Raw genomic sequence first — 27,062 nt, forward strand, 5'->3', positions numbered from 1 at the left:
GATCCGATGCAGGATAAATTACAAGGCATTCAGGGGGCTGAAGGGCCTCGAAGCCCTCAGCTGGGCTCTCCCCAGGCCACCTACGACCACCAGAGCCTTGCTTGGGAGCCCCCATAAGCCTGCCCACCACCTTCCAACCCGCACAGGGGGCACCGCGCCCCCGTTACCCCCCCCCCACCCGGGGCTCCGCTACACCGCAGCAAGGCAGGCATTAACCCCCCAGCCGTGCCAGAAAACCCTCCCGAGAAGCGCTCAGCCCCAAGCCGGGACTCACCCGGGCCGCCCTGCCAGGGGACCCAGCCCCCGGGGCAACGAGCCCCGAGTGGGGCCGCTGCAACCGCCCCGGCCCCGGCCCCGGCCCCAGCCCGGCCCCCCTCACCCTCAGCGGGCAGCGCAGCTCCAGCAGGAAGCGGCGGCAGCGCAGGCGCCAGCGGCCGGGCCGGGGCGGGGAAGGGAAGGGAAGGGAAAGGAAGGGGGGGAAGGGGAAGGGAAGGGGCGGCCGCACGCAGGCGCCGGGCTGAGGTGGGTGTTTAGGTGCTCAGGGACGTGTGGAGGGCCGGGGGGCTCCTCTCAGCCGCCTACCGGGCAGCGTGGGGGTTGTGAGGTGTTTGGGGAAAGGGGCTGAGCAGGGCATGCGTGCTGGCCATGGGGGAGGATGAAGAGGAGGATTACATGTCTGATTTGTTTATTAAGTAAGTATGTGCCTTTTTTATTTATTTTTCCCTTCTTAAATGATTATAAGTGTGAAAAGAATCAAAAATGAGCTAATATTTGCAGGGGGGATTAATTCGTAGGCAGGATGTGAGGCCAGGCTTGCCCATGGTGCGCCGGGTGAAAGAGGCTCTTCAGAAGGAAGAAAAGCAAAAAGAAGCCAACGAGAGGAACCGACAGAAGAGCGTAAAAGAGGAAGAAAAAGAGCGGCGTGACCTGGTGTTGAAGAGTGCGTTGGGCAACGAGAACAAAGGCTTTGCCCTGTTGCAGAAGATGGGCTACAAGAGTGGCCAGGCCCTTGGCAAAAGTGGTAAGTTTGTCGCTGTGTAGACCTGCATGCTGCTTTCGGGTGTCCTCTTATATTTTATGGACTGCAGCTGCTGCTTCACTTATAGACAGTGTCAATAAATGCCTCTCTAAGAGACCTACCATTACTGTCATGTTGTGACAGGAAAAAAAAAAAAAAAAGCAAATTTCTAAAACAAAAATGACTGTTGAGAGATGTGAGGGAAGCAGCAGTACTTGCTGCTTGCTAAATGCGTTTCAGTATGTGCATGTCTGCAGGAATTGCACTAAGAAGTTGTTTTAATGGTCTTGGAAAGCTCACTGCTCAAAAAAAAAGTCAGCCCCTTCTTTGAATTTATCGCTGTATTTTGGAAAAGAAACAGTACTTAGCATGAAGTCTTGACAGATAAAATCAGTGAAGGAAAACATCAGTAATCGTTATGCCAGTACAGTGCATCTCTAGCAGATGATCAGCAACTGAAGTGGCCCAGACAGATTCTTGTTGTACTTCATCTTTATCAAGCTGTGAAATTCTCAAATAAAAAAATGCCACAGAAGACTGTAGCAAAGCAATCTTCATCGCAGGTATGCTGTACCTATCAAATTGACATCATTTTCTTTCTGTTGGGTAGTGTTCTGAAGAAAGCACCCAGCAATTTCGCAGACAAGGAAAAAAATAAAGGAGGTTGCAGCTCAGCTAGGTTATTTATAGTGCACTAAATGTATATCAATAGGAGTTTTTTCAATTTCCAGAAAACAGAATTGCAATAAAATTTACATATTTAATGGCAAAATCAGCTTGCCTGTTTGAATATACCATGCAAACCATAGTTTGAGAAAGACCTGTTTTTTTTTTTAAATCGGCCTATTTTTCCTTTTCACAGGAGAAGGCATTGTTGAACCTATTCCTCTGAACATAAAAACAGGTTTGTGATGCTTCCTAATTTACTTAGTTAGGTATCAGAGCTTCTCAGATGCTTACATTCATGTTTTAAACTTACAAAGGCAGAAGCGGGCTTGGTCATGAGGAATTCAAAAAGCGGAAAGCTGAAGAAAAACTAGAAAACTATAGACAAAAACTCCATATGAAAAAACAAGCAAATGAACAAGCTGCAGATCAATTCAGGTAAAATTACGTAAATGATACCCCAAGAAGTGCCTATAAGGCTGTTCTTTTTTATATGTTAAGTTTGGCTATTCTGTTAGTGTTACTAATTCTGCATGTTGTTTGAATGGGAGGTGTGAGCTGAAATATAAAACAAGCAGGAGCAGGTGAACACTGTACTGCTAAAAGTCTGTATGAACGTTTATAAAAATAAAAGATTCAGCAATGTGAACAGTACATATGCTAATTCTCAAATAACTTGCAACTTTTTAAGTCAAAGAACCACGTCATCTTTTTCAATATAAAGCTCATGGATAATCCAGAGCAGCATTGCTGCAGTGGTTTTGGGTTGCAACAAACTAAAACTCAGGGTAAACTTTGGGGGTTTTAATATATATTTTTTTTTTTTTCTCCTTGTTTGCTTGTTTATATGTGGAGAAAGAAAGACTAGGGAAGATTAAAATCTTCTCTGCAAATGTTTCATGAACCATTTTTTCATGTATTACGGAAACCTGGTGGAAAAACAACACGCGAAGGGTAATTATCATCAAAAGCTCTGTCTTGAAGAGGTAACTGAAAGGTTTATTTCAAAAAAAATAAAAACATAAATGTTGCTCCTCCAAAAATGATGTTAGAAGGGACTTATTAACTTCAGCATTGTTCTGGTAAGCGTGGTCTTCTCTGGTCCACATTTGGCAGTTGGAGGGATTGGTATAGCTAGAATCTTAGCAGATTTTCTATTTTAGAAAAGCTGTTGACTGTAACACGTTTTACTGTTTGTCTTCCTGCTTATTTTACCTATCTACTTTTTCTTAACAGAGTAAGGTTCAAAAACAAACAAGAAGAGCGTAAGATGGAAGGAGACCTTCGAAAAAGCCAGAGAGCCTGCCAGCAATTAGATATGCAGAAAGTAAGACACATTTCTCTGTGTTGGAAGGAAGTTTAAAGTATAGAGATATAGGCTACAAAGTAATTATTAATACATTAAATTTAATTTTCATTTAAATCCTTCATTATTTAAGGATATTGATGTTCCCAAGGAGACTTGGTATTGGCTAGAACCTGAAGAGGAAGACAAGAAGGATGAAGAAGACAAGGATGATGAATGCACAAGCTCAGACTTAAGTGTAAGCTTCACAGCTAAATGCATGGATTGATTCACAATGAAATTGTGTTCCCTTTAATGTTCCCTTAAAGAATGTATTCGTCATTTTCAAAGCTGTAGTAAATTTTATGTAGTAAAAATGTAGTAAATCTCTTTGGCATCTTAAAGCCGTCACTTTTAAAACAATTATATGATAAATCAGTTTTAATGTTTTATATTTTATTGCTTATCTCTTTTGAAGCTAATCTTTAGAGAAATGTTTTTTAATGTCTTTAATGTTTTCTGAGAACTAGATTACACCACTGTTGTTAGCTTAACATATTTGATTTGCAGAGATGAAGTGTGAAAAATTCCATCAGAAAGTATCATACAGTTGATATAAGGTAGCTAGGTAATACTTCGGCTGTATCTTCAGTGCAGGTTTTGTAGCTGGAAAGAATAATGAGCAAACAGCAGCCATTAACTTTCCAGAGATCCTGGATTCCTTTGCTGTAGGCACAACAATTTGGGTAACTTCACGCCTTACTGAGTTACAACAGCTTTTCTAAAGAAAAAGGTTAAACAATCTGTTTTAGCAAAACCAGCAGCTCAAACCATTTTACATCATGTAAGCCCCTACTCATTGCATCCTTGTCCATACCTATAGGTATCAGAAAAGCTACAACTCCTGACTGCATATTTAAGAGAAGAACACTTTTATTGCATTTGGTGTGGAACCACCTACGAAGGTGAGAGTAAACTTGCCACATGTATGTTTTATTTCACTTACGCAGGTAGACTTGAGTAATGCAATATATATTCACTCTTTACCCTGTTGCATGCTTTCGTCAAGGACAGTGCTATACAAACTATGCCTATGCTTCTGTTCTTCATAGTCAATTCTCCTTTTCTGAGGTCCAGAATCAAAGGCTATCAACTTTTTGATATTGGGTCTAACCTTATTTCATCAGACATTTTCCCTTTACTATAATGCAGATGGTTGATACTAGGTAGCTTCAGCATTACCAGAGACACTTTCCTAAAAGAGCTCTCAACAGCCCACACGTGCCATCTGAATGGCTTTGTCTTCTGTTCTGCAACCTGGCTTATAAGAAGCTGTCATGATGTAGTCTGATAGCTGCGTGCTTACCCCTCATCCAGGGTACAAAGTTTTCTGGGAGAAACATTAATACTTATGTCAGAATATATACTTCTTGTTTCTCTTACTAAAGTCTTTTAAATATGCATAAGGGATTTTCCTTCCAAGATACTGTTTTGCAAAAAGCTTGGTGGGTTTTCATTGTAAGCCAACTGTAAGGTGTTTACATGCACAAAAAGTACATACTGGCACTTAATTTGAATTGGTATTAATATTCATTTTGTTTTGAGAAAACAAAATTCAGATATTAAAAGTATCAAAAAAAGCATCAAAAAAAAAGCTTGCAGGTGTTTTATTATTTATTATGTTGTTGTTATTTATGTTCAGTGTTTTAAAACACAGTTTAGAATTAATAACTTGCAAACCTTGAATTCTATTTAACCTGTTTTGTACAGTTTCTTCAAATAATTCTAGCAATTTTTTTTCATTTTCTTTCAGTGGAATTAACTGCTCACTTTTTCTCTGCTTATTCCATAGATTCTGAAGATTTGTCTTCAAATTGCCCTGGAGACAGTGCTGCAGATCATGACTAAAGCCTTTCTAAAGAAAGGAGTTCTAGATAAGTATGTATAGTTGCTATACTCTGACAATGTATTTTTTTTAAGGTTCAATTTTTTTTTAAAAAAGGTTCATTGTTGTGCCCAATTTCATACCACTGTACACAGAAGAATCATAAAGTTGACAGGTTATACTGCAATTTTTGAAGCATTCTATGTTTCTTCTGCTTGTTGCACAACTTATTAGGAATTAAAGATGCATTATTGTGAATTACTGTAACATGAAGGCAGGTAAGAATTCCACAGTCTTCGATTATGCTCTGATTTTAAAAGATCAAGTTTGAATAAGTCTTGTTACTTGTTATACAAGTAACAAGTTATGTAAGTAACATATATTATACAAGTAACAAGTTGCATATGACTTGTTATTCTGTTATACAGGATGTTAAACAGGTGTGTGTGGGGGTCATCCTTATTGGATGACTACAGGTCAGAGTTTTTTTTCCTTAGTATCTCAGAGCTCATGGAGGAGGGAGCTTTTGAAATGTTACAGTGGCATTTAATATTCGGTTATATGTAAAAGGTGCATATTCACCAGATCATGGGACACGTTCAATTTAAATATATATTTATAAATAATCTTAATAGACTTTTTATCCTTAGGGAATGACAACTGCTTCTGTAAACATCCTCCAGTAGAAAGTTACTACTAAAGTATACAAATACTGCAAAAAAATAAAGATCTATTAAAAACTACTGTGACAAGCTAAACAATACTTCACAGTAAGAAAGGAATCATTGAAGGACTCAGGTTGAAAGGCACCTTAAAGGTCTCACTCCAACCCCCACGCCATGGGCAGGGATGCCACCCACCAGATCAGGTTGCCCAGGGCCCCATCGAACCTGGCTTTCAAAACTTCCAGGGATAGGGCATCCACAACCTCTCTGGGCAACCTGTGCCAGTGTCTCACCACCCTCTGAGTGAACAACTTCCTCCTAAACCTCTAATCTAAATCTCCCCTCTTTTAGTTTAAAACCATTCCCCTTTTTTCTTCTTCATTTGATTAAGATTAAAAGTTGGACTTTTTTTCTTGTCCAACTATTTTATAAGCCCTCTTTAAATACCGAAAAGTTGCGGTAAGGTCAGAGTAATGGTGAGTAGTGGTGGTACAAGTGCTCTGTGCAAGAACTACAAAGGTTTCAGCTGAAACTTGTCACATGTTAATTTTCACATTGTAAGGGTAGGTTTATGGGTGAAAGGGAAGTGGAACTAGTAGTGGTATTTTTGTCTGTTGGGATATAATTTCTCCTAGACCTTGAGTACTGCAAAAAAAATATGAATTAGTCCAAAATAATTGAATGCTTTATTTATGAACAATAACATTCATTATAAGGGGGAAAAAAAAACAGTTCTTACAAAAGGACATAAAATCAGACCGTTATTTAGCACCGCTTATAGGGGATCAACAATAGATTTCCGTAAGAGTATAAAAATTACTACGTATTCTTTTATGTCATTCTTTTTAACCAAACACCCACCTTTAACCTGTTTAACTTTTTAGAAAAATCCTATTATAATTTATCATTACTACACATCATCACATCATACTTATTTTCCTGCTTAGAATCTCTGCGCATATACCTTTATGCGGTACCACAGGAGTGAGCTGTGTCTTTTTAAACAATTCAAAGATGAGACTCAGAAGGGTGATTTGCCCATCTTTACTCCCCTTCCTATTCTACCAAAGCTGTAGTCTTTGAAGTGTGTAACCAAATAGTAACAGGCGACCTGCTGTTGCCTTTTGCAGAGCTGATGGTAAGTCCACTAGAGGTGTTCAGGACACCTGTTACCAGCTGCACATGCCTCAGTACTACAATAAGCGATTAAAACCCAGCAGTATGGGGGAGAGGATGTTTAAAGTGCTTTCGACAAAGTATTTAAAATGGTTACTTCTGAGGAAATGCTGGAGACTGAGTACCCCAACTTTGTTTCAGAAAACAAAAAATATCCCGAGGGTTTCAAAAGTTTAGGATAAATCTCTTTCAACTGGATTTCCTAGAAGCTAGGTGCTTGACATTTAAAACATTTACATTCTCAAGGAACACCTACTTTAAAAGAGTATTTACATTTTAGCGCATTAAAGGTGCTAGGTGTTCTGATGGAGATATTGTGAGAAGAAAATTCATATTAGAGACCTGAAATTCAGTAAAGAATAACCCCCACCTCTTTCTAGTATTCTTCCTACCAAAATCAATCTTTCCAATTCAGCACATTACCTCCTCTGGTCTAAAGGGGGGTGGGGGGAGTCTAGTAAATAATATAAAGTTTGCTATTAAAAAAAGAAAGGTTTGGTTCACATGCCACAAGACAGAGCTTCATCTACTTCAGCTGATAATGGATTGAGCACGTGTTAAGAGCACGCACGTGTTAAGAGCACACGCGTGGGGAGTTGCCACAGGCCAGTTATCACATCAACATAGTCTTACGGGAGACAAGGAGTAGGTTCCTGTGCTTATTGTGTAATATAGTTCAGCTCATACCTAACCCGTGTTTCCACGTAAAAATTGTAAGCGATTGTTTGCAGATGTTTGCTGTTCTGATCTGCAGCCAGTGGGAGTAAACGGTGATGTGACTATTTTGGCCAGCAAGCTCCTCAATGGCAGGAAGGCGGAACACCATGGAAAAGACGTATCCCATGTCTTGCTCTTGCTTCTGATATATTTATGGAATTTCATAAGTTTGAATCAAACTGGATTTAAGCATGATCTAGGAGACTTTTAAAATGGCGTTTACTGAGTATGAACTTTACGTGAGTTGTCTTTATCAACACTCTTCAAAAGCTCAAGTATTTCAGATGCATGGGGCCTTTTTGAGGCGTCCTTTGAAAGCATCTTTTTGATTATGGATGCCTGCAAAAAGAAATTAAAATTGATTTTTTTTTTTTAAATGAGTAAATAAAGAAACTAACTGAAATAATGTATTCTAATACTATACCTGTGTTTTAAATTGCTCAGTGAAGCCCTCTGGAAATTTACCTTCTCTTACATCAGGCCATACCTGAAATTCATATGAGATAAACAGTTTCAGTATGCTTTTATTCATTATATTTTGCACCTCATTTCACAACCTGTGAAACTCATTTCACAGTCTGCAATAATTTACAGAAGTAATCAGGAGAATACAAATCTACAAAAAAGGTAAGGCTGCAAAAAACTATAGAAGTTTGAAAAATTCTCATTTAGTTGAGCTTTGTTTTTTTTAATGGTCCTTTTTGTAAACTGTTGTCCCTTTTTAAGATTAAAAGTTTCACAAAATACAATGATGTGTTTGTTTCAGCAAACCTCTCTACTTAATAACCATTATCCTTCTGTCCTCAAATAACAGCGATTAAAAAAAAAACAAACAACACACATTGTGAGAAGGCTTAATTTCTTGTTCTGACAACATGTGGATGTTATTTCTGAGCCAAGCAGGTGTGCTTCCTCCCTTTTACCTTGTTCAGTGCTACAAAATTATTTCTGTGTCACTGCAGAAAATGCTAGGTGGAGTTCAAAGCAACTAACAGTGAGCATTTCTAAATACATGCTTTCAGAAATTGCTTCTGGGTAACAGCTATTTTTTTCCATGTAATGATTTTCAATCGGTTTTGCCTTTTAAACTTTGAATACCGTAGAACTGTAGGAATTTTTGCACAGTTGGCTGTGAGCAGGGGAAAGTCCTTTAGTCTTTAGAAATACTACAAGGTAGGCAATTGGAGCCAAGTCAAATCTGTGGACCAAACACACTTTGATATGGTTTGGTTTTGTTGGCAAAAAGCCAAGCTAACAGTGTTCAACCATATACATAGATCTTACAAAATAATGACTTCAGAAACAATACACATCATCTACATCCCTGTCCTACGACTATATAGATTTGAGCGTAGTTTGGGCAAAGATTAAGTAACACTGGTATCTTTTTGAAGTAATATTTTTTCAATTAAAATAAAGCCATATATTCCAAATCACTTTCATTTCCATTTCAAAGAACTACAAAGGTTTCAGCTCTATGGAAACTTTATTCTTGTTCCATGCTGTAGTGAAGAAGAGCATGGCAGACACTAAACTCTTCCAATTCTTATTTTTCTAAAATTAGAAAAATATTCCTTTCCAATACTCTGATCAAATAAGAAGATCAGATATCTTTTCGGTAGATACTTTTTAGATTTTTGATTATTTTCCCTATAGATGCATGTACATATCTAAGCTTAGTAAGGCTTTAATCTGTATATCAATAGGACGTAAGTAAAATAAACCCAGTGATGTTTCTTCAATTATTACATTTTAACTGAAGCATGAAGCACTTGTGAGCCTTACAGACATGAATCAAGGGGAAAATATGAATAGAGACAGTACTGTAGATGTACAGATTCCTTCTGGCATGTAATCAGCATAAGATACCTGCAGTAAGGCAAAATAATGATACATGATATGAGAGTTTTTTTATATTTTAATTAGAGATTACATACCTTAATTTTCTCATGACGACTGGCCAATGCCGAAAGAATTTCAAACCAAATTAATCCCAGTGCATAAATATCTACTTCCTTTCCATATTTGTCAAAGACCTACAAAAATCACAGCAAAACCAATGTAGGTGTCAAATACAACTGGATATGACTTCTTAAGGGAAAATTTGAAATCAGTAAAAACTGTCACCTGAAAACTCCAGGACTGGCATTACTGGATCTTCCCATTAAAATTTTTAACCCTTTCTGCTATGACCTTGTTAAATAGTGGCTGTGATGTCATGGTAAGCACACTGAAATTATGACTTCCACAAAACTATACAGATAAGGCATGCCAATGTCTCTTTGTTACAAGTAATGAAACAGAGGGACTCAAATGGCACAGTTAACAGAGGTCCTAAATTCAACTACATGGCTGGCAAACTGTTACACAAAAGCATTTCTTACACCAGTGTCAGACCTTGTAGGTTAGGACGATTAAATAAAACCACCACACTTGCAAACTGCTTTCTTCAGAATAAGGTTACCCTCATATACAGTCATATCAGGGAACATAAAGCAACTTGGTTTAGTACTGCAATAAGGGTCAAACACAACCAATACTGAGTTTATACTGTGAAATGCATGCAAAGGCAGTAACAGCAAGATAATTACCTGCTCTGGTGCCATGTATGATTTTGTTCCTCGGTTCCCAGTCAGAGTTTCATATGTCACAGAAGTCACAAGACCAAAGTCACCTATTTTTATTTGATCATCACGCGATATGAATATATTCTGAGGCTATATACATACATATATAGAAAAAAAAAGTAAATCAGTAAATTACTGTATCACCAAGGTTTACCATCAAGTATAATCAGCCACAGAAGTGCTCCCCTTAAAATTTGGTAATCGTTCACAGAAATTACTAAGAAACAGATTGGGGGTGGGAAACAGAAGAAAGTTCGAATAACTTTGCTTTGAAATACACAAACTAAGTTTAAAATAGCATACACCTCAATAACTAACTTTATTTTAACTACTTGTGATGACTATATCATGCTTTAATATTCTTCAAATACATTGTGTATATAACATTTACTATCCAAAAATGCTTTTTAGTCATGGGATTTGATGCACTTGTGCAAAGCATTTAGGCTTACATGGAATTCCACTCAAAGTATAGTTTCTCCGAGGCAAAGTAGGAGTATCTGTATGAAGCTGACTGCAGAGTTGGGGCTTGCTACAGGTATCTCACAGTTTTCATTGAACTTAGCGTTTTTAAATTTGACAAAGTCATCAGCAACCAAAATAAAATTGTGTAAGTTTGGATGAAGATTTCCAAGTCATCTGTTATTCCAAAGAATAAACTATAGTTCTGAATGCTGTTAAAACAAAAAACAAACAGCCTCATCCTGTCTCTAACCCAAAGAAGATCCAGTGGACTGTAAGGCCAGGAAAGTCTTAAGGTTTCACAGGAAGCAATCTTTGTGTCAAGAATGCCCAGCACAGTTCTTTTGTTCAAGAACAACCAAGTCCACACACATTTAATAACAGTAGTGCCCTATTTGAAGACTCCACTCACGCCAGGCACAAACAGACATTCATCTCAGGATGAAGAAAGCTTGAAGCTATTCTGCAGCTGTGATTCTGTGACACAGATCTCCGGTCGCCAAGCACCTAAGCTAACAGATCAAAGTGGGGATAAAGAAGTTGCTAAATTAAAATGCAGGCAGACAAGTTAGCAATAGGACTTGGAAGAATATTACAGCTAGTTTACATGGATGAGAGACTGGGGCAGCAGACTCATAGGAACACGGAAAAGTATATAAAATCAAAAAGTGTATAAAATTCAGGTTACTGGAGGTCTTGAGAGAAGGGGAATATGCATCAAGGTCAGCATCACTGTATCATCTCTCAGCTCTAATACTCTCTAGGTATTTGAGCATAACCACTATATGAAGAAGACAACATCCTCAATCTACATTTAGTGTGACCCACTGCAGCCATCTTTAGTTTTTAGGAAAGTCACCACATTAATGACTTGCTCACAATGTAAGTTTTAAAACTATAAGCAATGTTGTAACTCGCATATAAACATTGAAGGCTTGTAACTTTGTTCTTTAAAAATATTTTACTTTAATATAAAGATTGTATGGTTGTGCACTTGTGGAGACTAAAATTCTATTCAAAAAAGTAGCATGCAAATATTTGTATGCATACATGATACAAGAGCAACTAGAATCATTATCAAATTCAATAGATTCTAGGATAAACTGTCCCCTTGCAATATAATAAGAGCAAACTTCCTAGACTCAACCTTTTGCCTTCTTTATTTTAATTGTTTTATTACCAAGGAAGATCAGTATTCCTTTTCCCAATAGGCTGTCTTGTGACCTAGTAGCACATAACACATGAAAATGCCTGTTAATTGATGACTGCTGATTGCTTTGGCCTTTTTTTGGTGGTGGGTATTTTTGTGTTTTTTTTGGGGGGGGTTGGTTGTGGTGGTGTAGCTTGTTTTGTTTTGCTTTGTTTTTTGGGGGGGGGGAGGAAGAGGTTTGTTTTGTTTTTTAACTAATGCACTCTGTGTCCTTTAGTTCTCCTGATTTTAGAATGAAATCCAGCCAGTTGCTGGAAAAAAAGATCACTGTAACATCAGAAGAGGCACACTGCTAGGGTACATAATTAAACAAATACTAAAACAATATTTTCTGAACTTCCAGTAAGTACTACTTTTATCTAAAATTATTAAAAAAATACCTCTTCTGCTTACCTTGAGATCTCGATGAATTAACCCTTCGGAATGAATATAGTTCACTCCTTCCAGTATTTGTAAAAATTTGTTTTGTGCCATATCTTGGTACCTTTGTTTTTTGGGTTTTTTTCCATTTTTTTCAATCCAATCTTCCAGAGTTCCTTGTTCACAGAATTGTATTTGGATGAAAAGGCAAGGAATTTTTGTTTCTGACTTCTGCCTGCAAAAGAAAGTTATGCACTATTAAAACTGGCAAGATACAATTCCTCCAAAGCCTCCAAATTCCTTCCAAAGCATTAATGATTCTCAGGTCCCTCTTCTCTAAAAAAAAAAATAAACAATAAATAGATATAGATATATTTGTAAAATTGTTATTCTTTTTGGAGTTACTCAAAAGAAAGTCTGAAAGTTTCTTGATTTTAAAGACCTTACACCGCTAGGTACTAGATCTAAATAAAAAACAATCCAACCAAACAATCCCTGTTCAGTTGCTACATACCTCTGAAAGATTCCTAACATTTTGTTTACCTCCTTGTTCACACTGAAAGTTTTCTGATTGCCTAAATTCTTCTCATATATAAAGGCATGTTCTGTTGAGCAAGAAATAGAACAGTACTTGGGTCCCATCTTGCCCTCTAGGAATTACTGCAAAACTCTGGCAGGTATTCCCTATAGTGCTCAACAAGATTAGCCTTCCTCCCCTACCTAGAATGATCACATTTTTTTAACCTTTGTCCCTTAAAGAAGGAAGTGTGGTGACATCTTTTATGTGCACAGGAAGTGTTCAAAGCCGAGCTGGACAGGGCTCTGAGCAATCTGATCTAGTGAAAGATGTCCCTGCCCATGGCAGGGCAGTTGGACTAGATGATCTTTAAGGTTCCCTTCCAACCCAAGCCATTCTATGATTGATTACATGGTAAGTCTGTGAATCAGAGAATCATTCTGAAAGACGGAAATCTAAATGAAATATATTCACTGAGTTCCCTCACCATCAGCCCACAAAATAGACTAAGGCTGGAGATGGGGAGGGAAAGGACAATATGCAGAGGAGGAAGCACCACTTCTTTTTCTGATTTGCATTGTGTGATCTCAGTGCCTTAGAATAAAGCATTCTGACACACTGAAAGAACAAGCATTAATTAAAGTGGCTCGGGACTCTCTACAGCCTTGAGGTCAGGCCACTAGGTGGCCTTCCACTCTGGGACTTCAGCCCTTTGAGACTTCAGCCTTTGAGACTTAAGGTCTTTTTCTGTGATAACCAGCATCTGTTCAATATTAAATGCATAAGCGATATTGAGACTCCAAGCTACTAATGGTTGGATTTTCAGGAGACTTTTTTTGCCTATTTAATTCAGCTTTTTTCTGAACACTCTTAACAGATATTGTGCTAACCGTAATTTTGAATCCATTAATATTTTATGGCTTTAGGTAAATTAGGTAACATACCTGAAAAGTGAAAATTTATAGCTATGAAAAAGGCTTACCATAAAACCTTTGAAAATATAATAACCTAACTTATCAGTAAAATTCTTACCACTGTCTTGCCAGCACTCGTAGTGCTGGAAGACTACCTCCAACAAAAGAACATTTCATTCTGCATTTCTACTCTCAATAGCTCTGTGTTCACAATAAAAACTCTATCAGACACCATAGTTTAAATGTTACTTTAGAGAAATAATTACATTTATGAGAGTTATTGGATAATCAATTCCTAAAAAAAGAAAAAAAAAAGGGAGGGGGGCTTCCAATCAGGAAGCTGGTAGACCATTTTTAAGTTATGTTAATCCTTGTCCCATATTTTGATTTCTGCATTCCTACATTATTCTACAGATACAGCAAGTTCTGTATAATAAGAGACAGAAGAAAGATAAAATTATTAAATATTTAATATTCACCAAGAAAGTATTTAACTATGAACCACTGGCTGCTCAAGAGTACTGTGTTTTTTCTCCTAACAATGATTGTGGAACTACACGTATGCATTTATATTTGTGTAATGGTGCATAAACACTGATCAGCTTTTCTTTTAACAACACAAAATTCAATATGGAAAACACATTTGTGACTGCAAACTACTGTTTTGTAGTTACCTTGAGTCTGGATAAGTCACATAGTCAAGCCCTTCCCAGCTACAATAATACCGCACAATGTATTTATGTTCAAGTCTTGCGAGTCCTTGTACTTCACGCTTCACCTTCCTGTTTGGAGAAGAAAAAAAAAAATCTCAAAACAAAACAAATATTTCAAAACAAATGATATTTCCCTACAAAAAATAAATACTGAGTTAAATAAAAAACAATTTAAATAGCAGTATACAGACAGTTTTGCATTGATTCTGAAAAATAATGGAATGTTCTTAGAAGGTAAAAAAAAAATATAGCTTTATTATTTATTTTTTTTTTTAGAAATCAAAGCCCCGCTCAACAATGCTGAAAAAGGTTTGTTTACATATACAGAAGTGTGCAAATACTCATGAAGAACTATTGCTGTAATTGGCCTACACTTCTTGTTAAATTACACAGTGAAAACTAGCACATTTTATTAAAAAAGGTTGTATTGATTCTTCAAATACTGTAATAAAAATGAAAATAATACACAACTGTGAAGAATACAGGAATTTGAAGGGCAATGTGAAGGACAACTATTTCCAAAATTATTATTTCATAGAGAACAACTTTATTTTTCTGAATAGATTACATAAAAGAAATGCAAGTTCTTCAGCTGCTGATTAAGTACTCTACCAGTAGTCTTAAATACTCTAGTTGAAAAAAATTACGTAAAAAATTTAAGATCATTATTCTGTGTGGAGATTATTATAAAGGACAAGTAACGTGGCAACATGGTTCACTCTTCGCATTACATAGTTATATTATTTAGATATAAATTATACGTATTTTCCAATTACAAACCACAAAATGTATTACTTTCATTTTTCTCCATTTGCCCTAATTATAGTCATTATATATTATGGATAAGTAAATTTTCAGGTAAGGTACCCTGTCAAAAATAACATTGCTGCTTCCAATGGTTTTATTAATCAGCAAATTTTCTTGAAACACATTCTACAATATTAACAACCAGAAATCATAAAAATTCTGTACAAGTGTACTTAGGGATAGTTGAATGTAATAAATCCGCTTTCTTAGAGCTGTATGCCAAGTTATTTGAGAGATTGCAAAAATGAAGACTGGCATGCAGTTTTCAGCTTTACACCGAACTAAAGAAAAGTCTACCAGAAAGACAGTTAATAATGAAAATTCCTTAAATGCTCCAAGGATTATTAAAAAAGACAATCATGGAATAATAGAATGTCTGAATTGGAAGGGACCCACAAGGACCACTGTGTCCAACTCTTGGTTCCCCAAAGGGCCATCAAAAAAAACACACACACACACAAAAAAAAAAAAAAAAAAAAAAAAAAAAAAAAAACTATGAAAAACTTGATTAAGGATGTCCTAAAAAAAAAAAAAAAAAAAAAAAAAAAAAGTCAATATACGGTACTTACTTCTTAAGCTCAACTCGCTTGATTGCATAGATCATCTCGTCAGTCTTTGCTGTTGCTTTGAAAACATTCCCAAAACCACCTTCACCAATTGGCTCTATATTTTTATAGTCTTTAAGAAATCTAAAAAGAAAAGTAATATATATCCAACTGGAGTGTACTTAGCATTACATTTACAAGATACAGAAATGATCCCAAAGGGCTTAATATCTGCTGAAATACCATTCTACAGGGCTCACTCAATATACGCATACACAGGTCTAAATCATAATCTTGAAAAACAAAACAAAACAAAACAAAAAAAAACACAAGGGATAGCAGCCCTATAACACATCATTGCAGCTCTCATCTGAAATGTAAAAAAATGAGTTCCAAACCCTACTTCTGGTAAATATTTCAAAATTTATACAGAATGGGAAATATAGTACTTCCTCTGAGTACCTATACCCATGGATATGAAACTCATCCAGATTCTGAATTCAAGTCTTATTCTGTACCAGGCAGGATAAACCAGAAGGAAATCCCTCCTACATATTAATTTTGAGCATAGAAAAGTGTCATTTTCACAAACATTTCACCAACCACAATCTCAAAGCATGTTTGCTGTCTGTTTATTTTAAGTATTTGTAAAACAAAGTTCCACTGCAGTTCCTTTTTTTTTTTTTTTTTCTTTTCCATATAGCAACAGAATAAGAGCAAATTTTCTTTATTTGTACAGGGCCTGACTGTGATGCAGTTATCTTTCTTCATAGCCACTCATATGGTGCTGTGGTTTTGATTTGTGATGAAAACAGTGCTGATAACACTAACTATAGCTGTTGCTGAACAGTGCTTGCACAGCATACAGGTCTTCTCTGTTTCTCACCCTGCCCTGCCACAAATCAATTGAATAGGGGTGTGCAAGAGATTAGAGAAAGGACACAACCAGGCAGATGATCCAAACTAACCAAGGAGATCTTCCATGCCATATAACCCCATGCTCAGTAATAAAGCTGAGAAGAGGGGGGTTGAAGTAGGTATTACAGCAATATTCTCTCATATTCTATTCTAAATAACCAATTAAATCTAGACCACTGCATAATGTACTTGCTATACAGGTCTTAGTAAAAAAATCCTTCTTACCTTTCATCCGCAGTGTATTTATTTTCCTCACTGTTATTTGGCAAGCTTTTGTTTGAATCCGACATCTTCTTCTCTTCTTTGTTATTTGCATTGTTGAAATTAGGTGCCAATTTTCTTTAGCAGGGATAAAAGCAAAATTTGTAAGAAGCTGTTTTTCTAATACACGACAAGAAAAAAGAAATGTACCACACAATGGTGACATTTCTTTGTTAGATATAAAAAACAGTCAAGTGGTATGCAGTATAGTTTTATGGAAGATAGCGATCTAGAACTAAACACATACCTTGGGGATTTCATGGCAGAATTTTGTCCATTTCTCTACATGAAAAAGAAAAACAACAGCAGCTAAGATACCCTGATTTTTTTCACTATAATTAGTTTAAAATGCACCTGAAAATGTATCCAGCATCTGTCTATCTATAAATGTGTTCATACCTTATATAAAAGGTAGGACCCGTATATAAACGACACAGGACTCAAATGCATAGTAAGTTTACAGATGATAGTAAATTAGGAGGAGCTGCTGACTCCCTTGAAGGTAGAGAGCCCTTGGAGAGATATCTTGACAAATTACAGGGCAAGGCAATCACCAACCACATGAAATTTAACAAGAGCAAGTGCTGGATTCTGCACCTGGGTAGGAGCAATCTTGTATATATGTGCAGACTGGGGGACAAGGGGCTGGACAGCTCCCCAAAAGAGATCTGGGGGTTTTAGTCAATGGCAAAATGAATATAAGTGAACAGCGTGCCCTGGCAACTGAAAGGACCAACTGCTTGCTGGGGCGCATCAGGCATGGCACTGCCAACTGCTTGAGGGAAGGGATTGTCCCACTCTGCTCTGTGCTGGTGCTGCCTCACCTCAAGTAGTGTGTGCAGTTTTGCGCACCACAATGTAAGAAGGACATAAAACTATTACAGAGTGCCCAAAGGAGGGCAACAACAATGGTGAAGGGTCTAGATGGCAAGACATGCAGCCTCACAAGGGGGGTGGAGGAGCAGGTGCTGAGCTCTTCTCTCTGGGGACAGTGACAGGACCCAGGGAAATGGCATGGAAATGGCCCACAAAAAAAAAAAAAAAAAAAAAAAAAGCTTAGTTTGATCACCCTTCTCGCTAGTACAAGCCCATGTAATCCATGATACATAAACTGGGTCCACAGTAAATAAGTAAGTGATAATGGATAACAGTAAGAAGGTACTTAATACTCCTAGAAAAAACGCTCAAATATTTTCTAGTAATTAGCAGTAAAGGAGGAAACTGATGCTACACTCCGGCAAGAGGCTTACTCTGTTCAGGGTCTAAAATACAAGGAAGACCATCTTTTTACCGTACCTGCAAAGGTGAAGCCTTTTCAGATGGCAACAAATCTCTCATTTTTTCTGCCAGGTATGCATCTGTGTCTTTAAAGCGAACATGCCTATTATGGAAAAACAATACTCTCATTTTAGGTGAAAGTCATCATAAACTAATACAATGCTTCTAAGAATTCAACAACAACAACAAAAAAAAAAAAAAAACAAAAAACAAACAAAAAAAAACCACATAGAAGTCATTCAAGTTTTTAAAAGCAAGACCTGAGTAAGCATTAACAACCACGACTGATTTACACTACAAAACTTCATGCAGGAGAGCTAATAAAAATAGCAACATTTTGTAATATATTTCCCTATTTCTGTAGAATCTAAAATATATTATATCCTTTATTTAAAGAGTTTAAATACAGAGGATTATTTCAATACAGTGCAGCCACTTTTCAAATTGTATGTATCAGCTTGCTTTACAATGCCGTGAAGAATATAAAAGAAGTGAAAGCAGCACTACCGCCACATAAACTGCAAGGCATGAAAGGCTTGACCTAAGGTTCCCAAATTACAAATGAAACGTTATGCATGTTAGTTTTCTTTTGTTAAGCAAATTTCCCCTTTGTTGGAAATGAAGATTTATGGAGAATGAAAAAGGGAAAAAAAAATAATCAGAATGTACAGCATGGAAAAGTACTAAAACGGAGTTACACTGAATTTTACAAGAGTGTCACAATAGGAGAATGAATGTTAGAAATGTCATGAAATAATACAACTGACTGGTGTAGCTTTGTTCTTTTTATGTTGCAATAAAAATGCCTCCAATAGAACTATTCAATAAAGAAACTAGGACAAATATTATTTAGAATCAGATCTAAAATTAGTAAATACATTTTTATCACTGTCACATTATCAATGAACCCAACTTACCTAGACAGAACCAACTCTCCAGGGGAATTAGACTCACTAGCTGAAGGACTGGTAGATTTTTCACTCCCTGTCTGGAAAAAAAAAAAAAAGAAAAAAGAAAAAAAAAGAGAGAATGGTTAACAAAATCACACAAAAAAAAACCTTGGAGAAAAATAAAAAGCCCATCTAAGATGGGGGAAAGAAGATTACAAGGTCCTAAGTGGAAGCTGATAGCAGCATGGAACATTCAAAGCATTGCATAAGAAAGGCATCTGCCTAACTTCCACCTAGCCTGGTGAAAAACATGCCCTCTCACAGTGAGCATTATACAGACACATTTGCAGAAGTAGCATCTAGGATTTATTAAAAATTAAGAAAAGAGTAACAACTATTAAAAGCAAACGTTTCCATTGTTTACTGCAGTTCTCTGTGGGGGGGGAAAAAAAAAAAAGAGTTTATGCTTCAATAATATCCCCCCCACCAATTTTTTTTTTTTTTTAATTCAGAAATACACTGGGCCTTTCTACTTTTGGCTAATATGTAGATTTAGTTATATTTTGTTTATTACATGGATACCACCAGGAATGAAGACACATAGCATGACTACTAGGAAGACAACAAAACAGCCCACTCTCCTTTACAATAATTGCTAGAGAGGTTTTGCTTCAGGCTGTAGATGTCAGACTATGATGAAAATGTGAAGATCCATGAGCTGACAGCATATTACAATATTAAAGGAGGATCCTAGAGCTTAAACAGACTACTCTAAATAGGCAGTGAACTTTAAAACAACAACAAGGCATTTAACATCCACACTGAACTGTTAAATAATGAAAAAATTAAATACATAAAGTCAAAAAGATTTTTCCTCCTCTGTGCTGTCTTCCCTTCACTTAAATTAGTTCATATGTACTGCTCTGCGCACTTCAGAAGTTGATTTTGGATTACTATTAGAACTCAGATACTTTTGTGCATCTATGGAAATATGATGGCTGTCATGAAGACAACAGCTCTGCTCTCTAGAGGATGGTGTTAGCAACTGCTTCACTGGAATCATCCTTGGGATCACAGAATCATAGAATCATAAAATATCCTGAGTTGGAAGGGACCCTTAAGGATCATCAAGTCCAACTCTTGACACCGCACAGGTCTACCCAAAAGTTCAGACCATGTGACTAAGTGCACAGTCCAATCTCTTCTTTCATTCTAATTCCTGCTTTTGCCTTTCTCACACTTCCAAGATTATTAATCCAATTGATCCAGTAGGAGATTTATGCTTACAGCCAGTCACTTGGCAATACTTCAGAGAGCAAACAGAAAACTGGCATGTTAGAGCAGGCAGGAATCAAACATGTTTAATATGCACGTATCCTTGAATAGCAATGTATCAGACCATGTTCTGAAATACACAATTAGAGATAGCAGCTCTGAGATTGAGATTTTTTTTTTAATTCAGCAATTGAACATACAAGCACAACATAAATTTTACCTACCAACAGAATCCTGTAACCCAATCACAGTAAGAAGGATTTTTTCACTCTAAGTGGAATCTATGTTACATGCTTTGAAACAAAATGAATGAGTCCATTTCAAAGACTAAAGAGAAAATAATTTAATTTCTGTCTTAAGGCTAAATATAGCACATACTGTTAAAGATTCATGCTCAGATATCTTCTCATAAACTTCTTTTGCAGCAGCCTGTTGTGCAGCATCTGGAGAGTTTCCATTACCTCGTCCCAAAACGTGACCACTAATTGAGCAGCTACAAAAAAAACTGTAAAATACAATAGAAAATTAACTCTTCTTACATCCTGTCTGACAAGCCACAATTTAATGATTTAAAGCACTACAGTCAGTTGACATTACAGAAAGAAAAGCTGAAATATACTTCTTCAGGAGAGTATATGCAATATGTTTAACATAATTAATTATGGTGGATAATTAATTTGATGTGCCTTCAGATAATATATATATATATATTTTAAAGTGAGTATTTAACACTTTTTTTTTTTTAAGGTTGAACTCCCCAAAACATCATATAGGTACAGATGATCTCAAGTTATCTGAATTTTAAGTTTCATAAGGGCTGATTTTGCAGGGGAACAGCTTTCCAGCATATTGTTCAGACAGTTAAAACATGCAGTTCATCAGTCTTCAGCTGTTGCTAACTGGAATATTTGTACAATTCACTGACTGCTATGCATACAGAAGGAGACATAGGCAGGCTCTCCTTGGCGCTTGGTTCCTAGGGGTCTTTGAAATACATTCTGAGAAGCCCACAAAAGATGCCAGAGCAACCAAAATAAGTGACAGTTTACCAACACTGACTTTTATCATCAAGCCATCTCTTCTCCCAGCTGAACAGACTCAGTTCTGTTAGCCTCTCCTCTTACGTCTTATTCTCCAACCCCCTAACCACCTTAATGGCCCTCAACTAGATTCTCTCCAGATTATCTCAAAATTTTTACTGTATTTCTAAAGATTCATATAGCACAGTTCAAAACAGAACAGACCAGAACAGAATAGTTCAGTTGGAAGGGACCTTCAAAGATCATCACATCCAACTGTCTGACCACTTCAGGGCTGACCAAAAGTTAAAGCACGTTACTGAGGGCCTTATCGAAATGCCTCTTGAATACTGACAGGCACAGGGCATCAACCACATCACAAAGAAGCCTGTTGCAGTGTTTGACCATCTTCATGGTAAAGAAATGTTTCCTAAAGCCCTCTCTTCACTGGCTGGCTACGCTGTGTCTAATGTATCCCAAAATGGGGTTTACCCTCTTGGCTGCCAGGGCACACTGCTGGCTCACACTGAGCCTGTTGCAACAAGAAACCCCACATCCCTTTCTGCTGAGCTGCTCTCTGGCCACTTGTCTCCCAGTCTGTACCGGTGTCCAGCATTTTCCTTTGCTGAACTTCATGCCTTGCTAATTGCCCAGTGCTCCAACCTGTCTAGATCCCGTTGCAAGGCCTCTCGTCCCTCCAGGGAGTCAGCAGCACCTCCCAGCTTAGTACCATCTGCAAACTGGCTCAGGATGCACTCCACTCCTGCATCCAGGACATGGAAATGTTGAACACACCTGGAACTGAGCCCTGGGGAACACTGCTGGTGACTGGCTGCAAGCCAGACACTGCCCCATTCACTACAACCCTTTGAGCTCTACCACCGAACCAGCTCATCACCCAGGGCAGCGTGAACCTATTTATCTCATGATTGGACAATTAGGCCAAAGGATGCTGTGAGGGACAGCATCAAAGGCCTTGCTGAAATCCAGAAAGATTATGTCCACTGTCTTTCCTTCATCCACAAAGCGGGTGACCTTATCATAGAAGGAGATCAAATTACTAAGGTAGGACTTCCCTTGATGAACCCATATCAACTATGTGAGATAATAGCTTTGTTCTTTAAATGCTTCTCATTATCCCCCAGGTCAATTGTCTCTGCAACTTTTCCATGGACTGATGTTAGACTAATAAGTCTGCAGCTTCCTGGGTCTTCTCTCGTGCCCTTTCTGTAGATGGGTGTAACATTAGCTAGCTTCCACACAGCAGGGACCTCCCTGGGCTCCCATGAACTTCGGTAAATTGTTGAGAAGGGTCCAGCTATGACATCTGCTAATTCCTCCTGCTGCATGCACTGGTGTACTAGCATTTCAGATGTGCTCCTGAACCCGCAGCGCTCCCCAGAGTGGCATAGATGTTCCCATTAGCCTTGCCACCCTCAGCTGGTGACATACCATCCCTTGGGTTAACATCAGTGTTGCAAACAGTATCCCCCACTGATCCTAGTTTTTAACTAATGGTAGTGTTAACAAGAAGCACTAAAAGCAAGTAAGAACAGTAAGTATATCTTACATGGGCTCGTGGGCATCTCCAAGATGTCTTATATTCTTGTAATTAACTACTTGCAATGTCTTTTTTGAGTACTCATTTAGTAGACTGACATAATCAACAGCTAGTCCAAATGGTGAGGTCCCTGGAGACATCATTTGTTCTGGAGCTTGCATATTTGAATGACTATTTTGCTGTAAAACAGAAAAGGTAACTTAAAAACTTAAGCTTAATTAAATTAGTTTAAGATAAACGGTGCATGAAAACTAATACAGCTGCAAGGTTTGTTAGCATTTCAAAATATTTATAAGAAATTCAGAGGACGGCCACCCCAAGCCAGACTTACTACATTCTGGATTTCCAAACAAACATAAACCCGGTTTTCAAAGTACTGCACCTGTGTGTTTAGCAACCTATCACCACATTTCCCACCTCTTTTAACAAAAGGCAGGGAATGAACAGCGAAATGTCTCATAAAAATGTGCTGTTTTCTGAACTTTCTCGCCACCTCAGAGCCAAGTAAACAGGTGGCAGCAGAAAGCTAAGCTGCTGATGTTGCCGTTAGCAAGGGCTGTAAATGCTCCTGTGCATGTACAAGAGGGGAAAGCAGGACTTGTTTGAGGTGTCTCCTGATTAGGCAGCATTTGTAATATATTAGCATTTGTGTTAAAATAAAGACAGTGACATGGTAAAATAATGCAAAGAGGTAAGGGAAGATTTCACTCAAAAGGTGCTAAAAAGCATTCAGAATCAAAAAGTAAATTAGAGAATGGTTACCAAAAAACACCTGTCAGAAACAAGGAACAAAATTCAAACCTAAAAAAATCAAGGGGGGTTAGAATTAACTATACCATAAAGAATATAATGACCAAGAAGCAAAGACTAAACAGAACAAGTGAAAGCAATATATTTTATGAGCAAAGTGGCAACAGACACACTGAATAATAGCTTGCAAATGTTCTGAAGACATTCTGAAGGCTCAACAGCCATCACGATGAAAAAGGAACACTGTCCACTCTGGACATGCCAATGCAGCTTAACAGAGGCAAATAAATTTCCTCATCCTTCTATAACACAACAGGAGAAAATACTCTTGATAATACCCAGTAGTAGAATAAAAAGGCAAATAGTTCAGTGGTAAGAAGTAGAAAAACATTGAATAAAAAAGGACAAAGACAATTTAACTAAGTACTTAGAACCTCTTCCAAATTAAACATTACTATTTTATTTGCTACTTTTAGAGAATCATCTTTAACCTTTACTAGCAAAAGAAATACATACATCATACAATTTACTCACCTGTTGTTCAATCATTTCCCATGTCTTTTTTGCTGCTATTGCTTTTGCTTCCTTCTTAGATTTAGCACTGCCGCTGCCATATTCTACATTGTCTATTTTAACCATAACCTTGAACCTGGAATGAAGGAAACTTTTCTGTAACATTGTTAAATTTTGTCTCATAAAAACTTGAACACCTTTTCAGATTCAAATTTATTTTTATTATGTACAAAGCACTATAAATTACCTGTGGAGGTATTTGTGCATTTGCATGTTTTTACTACATCTTACTCCAGGTTATCATAAATCTGTAGTATAAATACTTGTAGAAATTTTACCTCCCTAATCAAAACTGCATATTCTTTATTTGCTCTAACAGTGTTTCTAAATGTTTAACTCCTTTTATAAGCAAAATTACTACAGAATGCATAAGGTCAGCATCATTACAAGGCAAGGTTGTGAAGCCCTACCAACAGAATATACTTCAGAGCTGCAAAACTATATGAAGGGAAAAGATCAGCTAATCTTGATTTCATGCATCCAGAAATGATATTACATTCACCTTTGATATAGTGCTACCTACACTGCTTAGAACAAAAAAATGCATTTGGTGATTCACGAGACCCGGGTTAAAATGCAGTCCCTTTTGGCCACTTTGGGTCTCAAAACAAGAACAGAGGCACATCAGAGATGCAACATGGGATTATGTAGTCACTTCAACTCCAGCATATCTCCCTGCTGCCATTTCCCTCAAAAGGCCAACCCATCCTGCCCTTCTAACACTCAGCTACTGATCCCCTCCACCTCTGGCACACAATTATTTGTGCACTGCTGCTGAAAAAGCAACAGTGAGTCAGACCAGGAAGTCAGCTCAAGAGTGACTGTACTTAATCAGGTTGGGCTGGAATCAATTTTTTTTTTTTTCCCACAGAAGCTTGCATGGTGCTGCATTCTGGATTTGTGATGGAAACAGTGTCGATAGTGTTTTGGCTATTGCTGAGCAGTGCTTGCAAAAAAGGCAAAGCTTTTTCTGTTTCTCACACTGCCCTACCAGTGAGGAGGCTGGGGTGCACAAGAAGTTGGGAGGGGACACAGCCAAGACAGCTGACCCCTACTAACCAAAGGAATATCCCATCCCATCTCATCCCATCCCATGTGGCTCAGCAATAAAAGCTGGGGGAAAGTAGGAGGAAGTAGGGCATTTGGGATTGACAACTGTCCTCTAAAGTAACCATTAAGTGTGATGAAGCCCTGCTTTCCTGGAAATGGCTAAACGTCGGCCTCCTGATGGGAACCAGTGACAGAATTTTGCTTTGCTTGCGCACACAGCTTTGCCTCACTAAATTTTCTGTATCTCAACTTTTTCTCACTTTTGTCCTTCTGGTTCCCTCTGAAAACTCTGAAATAAGCTTTCTCCTTAAACCCTGTGCATCGCATGGCATCCTCTGTACCCACCCACCAATCTGTGTTTTCAAACAGCTCTCTACCATACACTTTCAACCATTCCACTTCTCAGAAGACAATCTTTGCCCAATTTGCATCAAGAATCCTGATGGCTACTGACATGCATAGTGAACTTACTCAGGATCATGAGATGGGCCTTTCACGTCCACGGTGACATAATCATGATGAAATTTATTCCTTTGACAGTAACTGTTGATCTTGCCCATACACTCTCGTTCCATCTTGACACAGTATCTGAGTACAAAGATCCTGTAAATATTGACGGCCATGTTTAAGCCTCCATGTGCTGCTGCAGCAACAGCCCCAATTTGGTCAGCCCACTACTGTGCTACAGAATATAAAATGTTGCCAATAGGATAAAGCTCATAGAAAACGATTTCTAGGTTCTAATTCAAGTGGTTGATTTGCTACTTTTTTGAAGACTTACTGGAATAGCAGCTTGAGAAAGCAGAGCAGTGAATACAATGATTATGAAAGATTTCTTAACAGATTTCTTGGCAAGAAAAGGTTGAGTCATTCACTGAATCCTGAGAAAAATCTGTAACATTTCTCCGGACAGAACTAAAACTGATTCCTTCAAAGCAGAACTGTGTTAAAATGTCTCTACATTGTAACATCTGCTTTCAAAACGTGAGGACTGTCAGGCTCGGTGACACGTACAAAAACGAGCAGAGAAAAAAACAAAACAGAATGACAGTAAAGAGTGAGTCGGGAAGAAGCACATCATCTAGACGAGGATTAAAAACAAATAAATAAATGAAACCACCACACAACCCGGGCCCCGCGGCGCTGAGCACGACCCCCCCCCGGGGCCGTAGGCCCCGCGGGCCCGGCCGCCATTACCTGGGCTCCGACCCGCTCGGCTCCGCAGCGCAGCCCGGAGTGCGGCCCGCTTGGCCCGGCCCGCTTCGCACCGCCCAGTTTCTTTTCCCCCTGCATCGCCGGTCTCCGGCTGGAAGTGAAAGCGAAAGCGACACGCCCTCCGAGCTTTTCCCATAGATGGGGTTGGGGAGCCCTCCTCCCTCTCCGACTAGCCCGGCTACACGGTCATGTCCCCTCTGGTACCAGCCCCAGCCATTCCTGCTGTTCGCAGCAGCACCCTTCTCCTTCAGTGCTGCAGGGGTCCTGAGCAACTTGCCTAATAAATTAATTACAAACTGTGGTTAGGCCACATAACAAAGTCTATTTCCTTTTGTACATTTTGAAACCTCAGCTCCGTTGCTATCCTTTTGGTTGGATATTGTTTGACTGCGTCATATTATTTTATTGCATCCCATTTTACTGCAAGCTCTCTATGTAAGTTTCTCCTCAGCCCTTAACCGCCTTTATTACCCTCCTCTACCCTTCTGCCCCCGAGGGAGTTGTTTAATGGATTGGTCATTAAGCACGAATCATTCCAAATGAAGCTTCACCACTAATTAAGAAACAAAAAATCAGCATACCTTTTTACATGCTGCTTCATCACATTCCTCCTATGTTGACAAGTGTTGATTTGACAAAGGTTGCCTTCCACCTTCTAGAGACGATGCCAAACTGCACATACTGAACTTCTAAGATTAAAAAAAA

The 27,062-nt window shown here is 38.1% G+C and overlaps 3 protein-coding genes across 11 annotated transcripts in view; 1 reads left to right on the forward strand and 2 right to left on the reverse strand.

The window, feature by feature from the left end:
- HEATR5B (HEAT repeat containing 5B) overlaps window positions 1-529 on the reverse strand; it is a 56,519-nt gene extending 55,990 nt beyond the window's left edge. For 2 of the 5 annotated variants that reach the window (XM_068676432.1, XM_068676429.1), the window contains exon 1: window positions 380-529. The gene's annotated coding sequence lies outside the window, so the exon portion shown is untranslated. Of the gene's footprint in view, window positions 1-274 lie in introns of all 5 variants that reach the window. The other 3 variants (XM_068676431.1, XM_068676434.1, XM_068676430.1) reach the window with 3 other exon arrangements.
- On the forward strand, window positions 484-8,247 carry GPATCH11 (G-patch domain containing 11). 3 transcript variants are annotated; one of them, XM_068676447.1, is made up of 9 exons: window positions 484-522; window positions 778-1,021; window positions 1,881-1,922; window positions 2,002-2,122; window positions 2,921-3,011; window positions 3,124-3,228; window positions 3,853-3,934; window positions 4,822-4,907; window positions 7,427-8,247. In XM_068676447.1, exons 2-8 carry the CDS (start codon window positions 820-822, stop codon window positions 4,875-4,877), a joined length of 699 nt encoding a protein of 232 aa, XP_068532548.1. In that variant the 5' UTR covers window positions 484-522; window positions 778-819; the 3' UTR covers window positions 4,878-4,907; window positions 7,427-8,247. The 3 variants fall into 3 exon arrangements, with proteins under 3 accessions (XP_068532548.1, XP_068532547.1, XP_068532546.1); XM_068676446.1 differs by having other exon boundaries at window positions 499-522; window positions 795-1,021; XM_068676445.1 differs by lacking the exon at window positions 484-522 and adding an exon at window positions 529-692 and having other exon boundaries at window positions 795-1,021.
- EIF2AK2 (eukaryotic translation initiation factor 2 alpha kinase 2) lies at window positions 6,183-26,586 on the reverse strand. 3 transcript variants are annotated; one of them, XM_068676441.1, is made up of 14 exons: window positions 26,340-26,586; window positions 25,614-25,745; window positions 24,054-24,168; window positions 22,779-22,948; window positions 18,043-18,127; window positions 16,994-17,028; window positions 16,711-16,824; window positions 15,592-15,711; window positions 14,177-14,284; window positions 12,105-12,306; window positions 10,004-10,129; window positions 9,350-9,448; window positions 7,837-7,899; window positions 6,183-7,751 (listed from the first exon to the last, which is right to left on the reverse strand). In XM_068676441.1, exons 2-14 carry the CDS (start codon window positions 25,715-25,717, stop codon window positions 7,632-7,634), a joined length of 1,461 nt encoding a protein of 486 aa, XP_068532542.1. In that variant the 5' UTR covers window positions 25,718-25,745; window positions 26,340-26,586; the 3' UTR covers window positions 6,183-7,631. The 3 variants fall into 3 exon arrangements, with proteins under 3 accessions (XP_068532542.1, XP_068532541.1, XP_068532543.1); XM_068676440.1 differs by lacking the exon at window positions 26,340-26,586 and adding an exon at window positions 25,924-26,236; XM_068676442.1 differs by lacking the exons at window positions 18,043-18,127; window positions 22,779-22,948 and having other exon boundaries at window positions 26,340-26,463.
- Window positions 26,587-27,062: the final 476 nt, after the last annotated feature.

This window comes from Anas acuta, chromosome 3, assembly GCF_963932015.1.
Source record: "Anas acuta chromosome 3, bAnaAcu1.1, whole genome shotgun sequence".
NCBI lineage: Eukaryota > Metazoa > Chordata > Aves > Anseriformes > Anatidae > Anas > Anas acuta.